This window comes from Cebus imitator, unplaced genomic scaffold, assembly GCF_001604975.1.
Source record: "Cebus imitator isolate Cc_AM_T3 unplaced genomic scaffold, Cebus_imitator-1.0 Scaffold14, whole genome shotgun sequence".
NCBI classification, from domain to species: domain Eukaryota; kingdom Metazoa; phylum Chordata; class Mammalia; order Primates; family Cebidae; genus Cebus; species Cebus imitator.
In genome coordinates this window covers 8824111-8834360 of record NW_016107329.1, presented here as the reverse complement: position 1 = coordinate 8834360, position 10250 = coordinate 8824111, and the positions used below count along the sequence as shown (strand labels likewise).

The 10250-nt window shown below is 53.1% G+C and overlaps 1 protein-coding gene across 1 annotated transcript in view; it reads left to right on the top strand.

Moving 5' to 3' along the window:
• Positions 1-7628, top strand: part of RAB20 (RAB20, member RAS oncogene family) — a 37168-nt gene extending 29540 nt beyond the window's left edge. Inside the window, exon 2 of the mRNA XM_017501845.2 lies at positions 6501-7628. Within this exon, the coding sequence (XP_017357334.1) occupies positions 6501-7033 (533 nt within the window). The 3' untranslated portion in view covers positions 7034-7628. The remainder of the gene's footprint in view (positions 1-6500) is intronic.
• The last annotated feature ends 2622 nt before the right edge of the window (positions 7629-10250 follow it).

Genomic DNA, 10250 nt, shown 5'->3' with positions numbered 1-10250 from the left:
AGTCTGGGCGCAGTGGCTCACGCCGGTAATGCCAGCACTTTGGGAGGCCAAGGAGGGTGGATCACTTGAGGTCAGGAGTTCAAGACCAGCCTGGCCAACATGGTGAAACCCCTTCTCTACTAAAAATACAAAAATTATCTGGGAATGGTGGCATGAGCCAGTAATCCCAGCTACTCAGGAGGCTGGAGCAGGAGAACCTGGGCGACAGCGCAAGACTCAGTCTCAATTAAAAAAAAGTTCCTGTCGTCTCAGTGTTTGGATTTCCTGGTAGGACTTACTTCTCAATGAGTTGAAACACCAAGCATGGTAATTCTCACATTTTAATAGCTGCCTTTTTGCCTCCCACCTTCACTGGGTACATTGCTGGTTTTCACTCCTGGTGCCCGCGGTATTCGCCCGAGGAGTTTTTACAGCTAATGCGAATGCCAGCTCCACGCCTGATCCTGGCGGCTGGGTCAGGGTCTGAGCAGCAGGGTTTTTTGTCTCCTCACCCCCTGCTTAAGATGTGAGCCACGGGTGCCTGTGGCCTCAGACGGTGTCCTAACCCACTTTCTCATTTAAACCATCAGTCAAAATGACACAACACCTGGGTAGAAGCCTGGTTGTGTTTGGCTCTGGGCAGGCTGACGAGTGAAATGGAAAGCACATGGGCCGTTTTCAATTCCTCCGCAGCGGACTGGGATTACTGTGGGTGCTGACTTCCTTCCCCTTGCACCTGGTCCCCGGGGCCTGTCAGCTGCACTGATATGGCAACATCCGGAGCACCCCCAGGACCAGGGAGAAGGTCATCATCTGAGAATAAGAAATGCAGAAGATTGGTCCACTGCCAAAGTGCCCAGTCAGCCCTGTAAGTGGAGGGACGAGGGGTCCCGTGCCCCGGGCAGCACTGGGACGGCGGCGTCCATCCTTAGGTTCAGGAAGAATCTCACGATTTATGGAACAAACACTTCTGTTACAGGGCTGATATGCCAGACACAGCTTCAGGTAGTTGACCTGTGTGCAGATTCTGTTTTCTCAGCCACCCTTTGGCAGGTACGACCCACATTTTAGTGACAGGGAAACTGAGGTACCACATGTCTAAGTGACTTGCCCAAGGTCACACGGCGGGGGTTTGAATGTAGTCTCTCTAGAGCGGGAGCTCTTTACCGGAACACTCTGTGGTCCCTGCCTAGAGAATTAGCCGGCACCTGCAGGGCAGTTCTCTGCATAAAATTTGGAGCTCCTGGGCAGGTGGCTGCACTCCGCAGATGCCTGTGCTCTGCGGAACGCAGGGTGGAGACAGCCGTTTCTCCGGCCAGGCAGGCGGCCTCCAGATGCCCTGGGCCCCTTCCCCTGCTTCCGGGGATGCTTACAGCAGAGTCCCTGGGGTGCCTGGGGCCAGCATGCTTGTCAGGGCTCCACCTCTCCTGTGTCTGTTGCCCACCTTCTTCTCTGTCTGTGCCTCAGTTTCTCCTTCTGTAAAGCATGGGAAGGGGAAGCCTGTACAAGCATAATAAACTCCAAGGACGCCTTGTGCCGGCCACGCTTCTTCCCATCGCGAAGCAGCACTCCATGTCCCTGATACGGGGACGGGTTGGTGGAAGTTAACAGCCCATTCCCTGCCATAAATGACCAAGTCCACTTCTTTCTCTCGTTTAGACAGAACTTACACTTCATAAAGTGAGTGGAATTAGCTCTTTAGGTAAACAGATAAATTGTGTTTTTAGATATGTAAATTCCAGAAACAAACCTGGTGAGACCTGCCTGTCCAGGGTCCCGTGTCTGTGTAGAGGTGAGGCGGGTGGGACCTGCCTCCCCAGGGCCCCGTGTCTGTGTAGAGGTGGGGCGGGTGGGACCTGCCTCCCCAGGGCCCCGTGTCTGTGTAGAGGTGGGGCGGGTGAGACCTCCCTCCCCAGGGCCATGTCTGCAGTGGGCAGGGGGTCTTCATCTCTGGCCGCTCTGGACTCACCGGCAAAAGGCCTGGTCAGTTTTGCTGCATTTCAATAGTTTGTCCAAGAGTGTGGCTGGTCAGACATTGAAGGCATTGTTACAGATTCAGGTTTCCCTCACCACCAGGGGTAACTGACGTCTTCGTCTGTATTGTGTTGGTGGCATAAAGCTTAGCAGATCACTTCTCGGTTTGCTACATACACGAGTCACAATTCCTGGCCAAGTCTAACCCAGAGCCCTGGGCTCCAGTCACTCACACATCCTCCCACCTGCTTGGCCTGAAGACAGACCAGGCTAAGAGGCAGAGTCTGGCGGGAGGCTGGGCTCCCTCCTTGGGCTCGAACCCCTGCCTCCAGGCCTGATGATGGGCTGGCAGTCCGGCTCCGTTCACCAGACCAGGGCTGGCAGCTCACTGACCCTTGGCTGCATTGGTTGAATTTGAACCAACCTGTGATGTTTCTCTTTCGACCTGTTTCTGGGTCAGCCTGGGGCTCTGGCATCCCCAGAACTGAACCTGAGGCTGTTGATTTCTCCAACAAAGTCCGAGTAAACTACCAGAATTCTTAGCACTTTGGCTTCAGGATTGGTACTGAGGGACTCCTGTCTGGGGGAGCAGGCAGGAAAGATGGCTCATCCTGTTTCCAGGGAGAGGGACTTGTGAAAGACCCACTTTAAGGCCGTACTTGTAGACAGGAAATCACCACTCTGAGAGGTCCAGGGGCTGACATGTGTGTGGGGTTAGCAGCGGGGGGCTGCCGGCCGGGCACACAGCACATTCACAAACCACCAGAAAACGTATGAGGGCCCTTGGATTCAAATACACTGTGAATTTGTCAAAGTCAAGTGCAAAAGGTCAAGTCGTAGTGACACCATGTAATCTTCATTGTCTTATGTTGGCTGTCATGCCTGAAATACCAGCACCCCTACTTCAATTCAATCACGATTAAATTCGGGACTTCTGGCCCTTCTCAGTGTGGACAATAGGCTCATTTAGAGCACCCTGAATATTCCATTAGCAATCCTAAAAGCCATACATTATCTCCAAAATTGCATTTTAGAATTGCAAATATGAAAACTGCTTGCTTGTAAATTCTTTAGCTGGGGTACCTGCATGTAATTGGTTTGCATTTATATTCATGGGTAGATAACAGATTATAGGGTTCAAGCAACAATTTTTATTTACTTTTTTCTGGCTAGCATTTGTGGTTCTTCAGTTCCTACTTCTTTTCATTACTAAGATCTTTCCTTTTGTATTATTATTTCCTTTTTTAGCTTTTTAAAGGCAAATCAGATATTTTTATCTGGAATGGGAAGCTATGTTAGGCATAGGCATCAACACAGTTCTCCCTTCGGCCGAATGAACTGTGTCAGAGACTTGAGAAAAGTTCTCCCGGGGTAGCTGGAATGTCCCTGACTCCGTGTTCCCATAGTCACACTCTTGTGAAATCTGGTGGGTAGAAGCTGATGACATTTTTAGCTCCTGTTAAAACCTCGTGATGCCTGGACTGTTATCTATGACATTTTTCTTTCTTATTACCATTTTAAATTTATTTTAGAGATGGGGTCTCACTCTGTTGCCCAGGCTGGAGTGCAGTGGCATGATCATAGCTCACTGCAGCCTCAAACTCCTTGGCACAAGAGATCTTCCCTCCTCAGCCTCCTGAGTAGCTGGGACTACAGAAATGCATCACAGTGCCTGGCTAATTTAAAAGTAATTTGTAGAGATGGGAGCCTTGCTGTGTTGCCCAGGCTGGCCTCCAGCTCCTGGCCTCAAGCAATCCTCTTGCCCTAGCCTTTTCTTTTTAAGCTGATGCCTGCTATTGCCAGTTTTTATATCGGGTTTTAAAGGTTCCTGATCATCATCTTCCATAGTGGGCGAATGACTGTGAGTTCAGGGGACACTGGTTTCTCCCCAGCTTGACTGGAAGCTGACTGAATTGTCAGTCTGAAGCTGACCTGTGGTAGGCGTGTGGAAGGGAGGAATGTTGCCCTTCAGGTGCTGAATTCCAGGGCACAAGCTGCTTGCCAACAGGGTGGCCCTGTCGCCCAAACTGCGGCATTCCCAGGCCGGCTTTTCCCAGAAGAGGGAGGTGACCTGGGTAGCTCTGACACTTTGACCCTCAGACTGGCAGCAGGGCACATTCTTCCGATCCTACCAGAGCCAGTCTGGCTCAGCTCCCGGCTCACTTTCCCTCCACATTCCCGAAGGCACACTGTGGCTTTGCTGGAGGGGGTGCTGGAGCCAGGCTGGGGCCTGGGAGACCACAGCAGGCAGTAGACAGGTCTGTCTGGCTGTTCTCACAGGACATGAGTGTGTGTGTCTGTGGGCCCCTCTCTCCAGGGTTGCCCAAGGGGTGACCAGACTGCCTCGAAATCCAGGCGGTGTCGCCCAGCGAGGCTTGAGGACTTGGTGTCATCAGAATGTGGCCATTTCAGAAAGATTGAGGTGGAAATGGGATGAAATTTGGTTGTGTTTCTTGGCTATTTGGCTCTAAACAGTGGTTTATTGGCAAAGGACAGTCTGCCTAGAGAACTGCACGTGTGCAGGTGTCATGCATTCAGTCCATGCTCCAAACGCCCACAGACCAGGGTCATTAATTTCTTTTGTGTCAAGACCCCCTCAGCTCCTGTGGGGTATGAGCCCAGGACCCCTTCTGAGAACACTGTGCCTGGGTGCACGCAGTCACATACAAAGGTAACCAGATGTCCTGAAATACAGTCATACAAAGCCTTTTCAAATTATGGTATGTGGTTCATCGTCCACATGTTAATGAATGAAGGCGTGGCAGGCCTAAGGGTGGTGGCGATCTTGAAGGGTTGGGCGCATCGCACTGGGGTGTCTGAAGCGGCTGGCGTGCAGATGGAAGCATCTGCTGGCCCTGTTGGTGGGGAGTGCCCCTCATTGCTGTTTCTGCAGTTTGCTGCCAACATTTATAATGGAAGGAAATGGTAAATTTCAGGCAGAGGGTGGTGAAAACAAAGATGACATTTTCTCCCCCGTTCAAGGTCGTGGACCCTGTGAAATTGGTTTATGAACCAGTGATGAAGAGCCCTTGCTACCGGTCAGCGCTGTCCACACCCTCGGGGAAGTTGCCCTCAGAGTGACGTGGGACCATTTAGAATTTAGAGGCTGCCAATGATGGGCCACTGTTGCATTTTGTGTTTACCTAAACGTGATCTTTAGAAAATTTTGAATTAGTTTTGAACATTTACAACTTGGCAATTGCTCATTAAACCCACATTGTTAGCTTTAAAAAAAAATCAGAACCAGGCTTGCTTTTCCCCGGGGAGGGATTGGAATGGGCCCCGGACACTCCCTGGGTGCCACCTCTCTCCGTGTCGTCGGCCACTGGCCAGGGGCATTTGACCTTGCGTTCTGGGCTCGAGAGTGGAGGGTGGTGCTGTTGGTCCAGTGCTGTTAGTCGTTCCCGGCTCTCCCTCCTCTTAGTCTAAGGGCATGGCCCGGGAGGCCACACTTGCCCAGGAGGCCACACTTGCCCAGGGAGGAGGAGAGGAGCTGGCCTGCAGGGGGTGCTGTGGGAGCCGCCAGGCCTGTTCGCAGAGGCTCCTTGGGGCGGCGTCTGAGCACAGGTCTCACTCCTCTTCGAAAGCGTGCCCCTGGAAGGTGTAGTGGGGAGCAGGTGCTTTATGATTGGAAGATCTCACCTGGGGTTTGCTCATTGGTGATTGAAACAGATCCGTCACCAGGAATGCTTGTGAAGCCCTTACTTCCAGCAGGGAGGGCCTGCGCCATGCACAGCCTGCTCAGTCCTCAAGAGGCGCGGGGGCATGGTGCGTGCTGCCGCCTCTCCCACAGCTGCTTCCTGAGAGCTCATCTCCCCAACGTGGCAGATGCGCCAATGAGGAAAAGCATGCCAAGGCCCAAAGGACACCCCTGCAGACTGCTGGGCGCAGCCCTCCCTGCTGGGGTTCTCACCTGCTGCGCGCACTGCACCAGTCCCAGGAGCACCGGCCGGCCATGACCAGATCTGCTCCCCTTGTGAGAGTCTGTCCTCCAAATCTGAGTCTGCAGAAAGCTTGTGCTACAGGCAGGGGTTGTAGAATTCTGCCAGAAAGTTCCCAGGTAGCTCCCACCTGCCTTAAGTGGACTGGCAGGGAGCTGCCTGACAGTGGGGAGGTAAGTGGGCCGCCTGGGGGTCTGTGCACTGTTGCTGGGATAGAAAGGTGGCCCTGGGCAGATGTCGGGAAAGGACACTGTGGGTGTGCCAGGTTACCTGTGGGGAGCGTATTCTGACCTGGGTTGATTCGATTTGATGACTGCATTGTAAAAGTACGCAGAGACCCAGACCTTTTCATCCTCTTTTTTAGCCATCAATTTTGGGGTTTTTGCTTTTATGCAGGAAGGAGGCAGGGGTTCCAGTGCCCCAGCCCAGCCTCCCAGGAGCCCTGCTGTGCCTGACTCGCCCACTCTTCAGTCCACTCGTGGAAAGCGTGTGTGCCACGTGGACCTTGTGAGGCTGGAGTGCTGGGGATGTTCCTGTGCCGTGTGGCTGGTGGCTGGGTTCTGAGATGAGAGATAACCGATCTTTCCGTCCCTCTTTACCCACCAGGGCGGGAGCAGTTCCACGGCCTGGGCTCCATGTACTGCCGGGGAGCGGCTGCCATCATCCTCACCTATGATGTGAATCACCCACAGAGCCTGGTGGAGCTGGAGGACCGCTTCCTGGGCCTGACAGAAACAGCCAGCAAAGACTGCCTCTTCGCCATCGTGGGGAACAAAGTGGACCTCACTGAGGAAGGGCCCTTGGAGGGCCAGGAGAAGGGAGAGTGTAGTCCCGATTTGGATGGCAGGGGCTGTGTCACCACCAGGGTGCCTAAGCAGGTGCATCTGGAGGACGCGGTGGCCCTTTATAAAAAGATCCTGAAGTACAAGATGCTGGATGAGCAGGACATGCCGGCCGCTGAGAAGATGTGCTTTGAGACCAGTGCCAAGACAGGCTACAATGTGGACCTCCTGTTTGAGACCCTGTTTGACCTGGTGGTGCCAATGATCTTACGGCAGAGAGCTGAGAGGCCGTCACACACGGTGGACATATCCAGCCATAAGCCACCCAAGAGGACCAAATCTGGGTGTTGTGCCTGACTTTCAAGGGCCCCCCAGACTCAGACTGTGCATGTGGAAAGGGGGCTGAGCAGGGAAGCTGTGGTCTGAAAGGGGCAAGGAACACCGGGGAATTATTTTACAGAACAACACACTCAGTAGAATGAAGTGGAAATGGCAGCTCGGTCTGAAGAGGAGGTCAACGTGTGTGGTCTCTTCAGTCTCTGTCCGAGGGCTGGGGAGGTGGGGAATGGGAATCCTCTGCAAAGCCCAATCTGCAGAGCCGAGACCCCTGGCACTCTCTGCCCTGCTGCCTGGCACTGGTCCTTCTCAGCCAGCCTCCCACGGCCCCCTCACCCTCGCACAGGCAGAAGAGAAGCCCGGGTCTGCACCTGCGCCTCTGACCCTTTCCCCACCCCGGGCTGTTACCACATCCTACAGCTTACATGTGTCTTGTTCTCAAGCATTTCTCTTCACCGTGAGTTGTCTTTGGTCCCCCCACTTGGTACTTGTATCTTGATGCTTTATAATCCTGACTCTCGACATGTTAATTTATACAAATCAGGAATAACTGTTTTATACCGATTGCAGCAATGTGGGCTACATGTATTATTAAAGAGGATTTTGGGAAAACCTTTGCTTTGAGACTAAACTGATTTATTTGTACCCCCAGTCCCAGGGACTGTGCGGGGCGGGGTGGGGGTGATGGGGAGATGGCTGTGAACTTGAGAGACCTCTCTCTTTCTGCGAAAGCTCTGAAATCCTTACCAGTTGCAGAATATTTAGATTGGCCCATCTGCCTAGTTTTCCGATGGCTCGAATTCCAATAATAGAAGCAAAGCTAAAAGCTCTGGCTCTGCTGACGTCCGGGGCATCTGAGCACCCAGGCCTCTGAGTCAGAACCCCCTCCGGGTCTGCTGCTGCTGGCCGTGGAGCGGCTCTCTATTGGAAGATGCTGGACAAAGACGTCAGGAGACAATAGTTTTTGTTTTCTCAGAAATCTGATTGAACAAAAGCAGGCCAGAGTCAGAGCTCTTTGTTGGGAGGGAACATGGGGCAGATGGCCCTGGACAGTGGGTTTCAAGAGTGCTGTTTTCTTTTCTTTTCCTTTTTTTTTTTTGGTGATAGGGTCTTGCTCTGTCACCCAGGCTGGAGTACAGTGGTGTGATCTTGGCTCACTGCAGCCTCCACCTCCTGGGTTCAAGCTATTCTCCCACCTCAGCCTCCTAAGTAGCTGGGATTACAGACACACGCCACCATGCCCTTCGAATTGTGTGTGTGTGTGTGTGTGTGTGTGTGTGTGTGTGTGTGTGTGTGTGTGTGTGTGTGTTTGTGTGTGTGTGCAGAGATGGGGTTTTGCCATGTTGCCCAGGCTGGTCTCAAACCCTTGGGCTCAAGCGATCCTCCAGACTCAGCCTCCCAACGTGCTGGATTACAGGGGTGCTTTGTTTTCTGGAGAGCTGTTCATAATTTGCTGCAGGCCTGTGCTCTCTGCCTTCTGGGCTGCTGCAGGCCTAAATTCCCTGCTCCTGTGGAGTGAGAGCTTTCAGGCAAGGGAGGGAGCTTGGACCCCAGGAGGAAGCACTGAGGCAATCCCTGCTGTGGTGTGTCCTCAGCCCCCCTGAGATGCTGTCTCAGGGTTTAAAACTTCAGTTTCACAACAGCAGCCCACCGAGAAGTAAGCGTAGATCAGCCTGACTCATGACTTTTTATTGACTTGGCTGAATTGACCACTGTAGGCACAGAAGCTATATTTATTTTCTATAAACTGCATCTTTTCCAGTGACCCATCTAAGAAATACACGACCCAAAGAGACCTTGGAATCTTTTTTTTTTTTTTTTTTGGTGGCAGGGTCTCACTCTGTTGCCCAGGCTGGAGTGCAGTGGTGCAGTCTCAGCTCACTGAGGCCTGGAACTCCTGAGCACAAGCAATCCACCCACCTCAGCCACCCGAGTAGCTGGGACTACAGAGGTGTGTCACTACGCCTGGGTAATTTTTAATTTTTATTTCTTGTAGAGATGAGGTCTCACTGTGTTTCCCAGGCTGGTCTGGAACTCCTGGGCTCACACAATCCCCCTGCCTCAGTCTCCTAAAGTGCTGGGATCAGAAGCATGAGCCCCCGGCCTGGCTGGAGTCTTTCTTTGAAGGCGATGGAGGGAGAGAAAGTGTCACATGGCACTGTTTTGGCAGTTGGTGCTTGAAGGCAGGGAGGGTCGTGTCAACGCCTGAGGCCCGCTCTTCCTGAACATTATTGGATTCGATTTCCCATCTGCTCTGGGCGCCCAACAGCTTGCTTCCTCGAGGGGCTGCGTGCTCTGGGGATGGTGCCCACGGATGGCACATGCTCCATCGACTCCGTTTAAACATTTCTTCCTGTACGTTGTCCTAAAAAAAAAATCTCTGTGGGCTCCTTTAAGCGAGTTCCTCTGAGCAGTCCGTGCTGGTCTCTGATGCTAGCAACTTCCAGCTGCCCTTACAGTGCTTTTGTAAGGGCATGAGGGGCTCATTAACTCAGCACATCTCGCTGAGAAGTCACTCTCTCCGCAGCTCTGCCTGGAACTGAGCGATGGGGACTTTTCAATGACGGTGCCGCCACAGGCTCCCGACCCTGTGTCCTGGGCTGCATCCCAAGTGGACCTCAGACACTAGCCTGGCTCCTCGCTGAGGAGCCTGGTCTTGGGCCTACTCCCCCGCCCTCATCTCACGTGGCCCCGGTTCCTACCAGAAACCAAGTCAGTTCTTGGAAAGCTTGAAATCTCTCAATTGGGCAACTCAGCCGTTGGAGATGGTGCAGATTTCCCTGCTGGGTGTGGGTTTGAGCTTGTGACCTCGAGCATCCGCCTTTCCTTGGCACAAAGCAGCCACTCCAGGGAGGAGAGGAGCAAGTGATGGTCGGGGTTAACGGCTGTGCGTGGTCTCGGAGCCCCTCCCGCACATTTCCAGCTGGAGCTCCAGTGTCCCCATGCAGATGGGAACCCCTTCCTCAATGACACCTCATAGTCAGGTATTCCTGGTGCTCTTAAAGCCTTGTGCCTGGTGGTGGCATCAGGAAGTTTTGGGGTTGGGGACGTGGTAATCTGGGTGCTGTCAGAACATCCCCTTCCCCAGCCTCCCAGGCCTAGTTTCTTAAAGAGCATGACGTTGTCATTTCTGGATCCAACTTCCTGGTTTAAACAGCTCCTACTGTGCCAGGAAAACAACCTCACATGAATGTTCCCAGCACATGGATCCCCCTACCGCACGGCTCCCTCCCCTCAC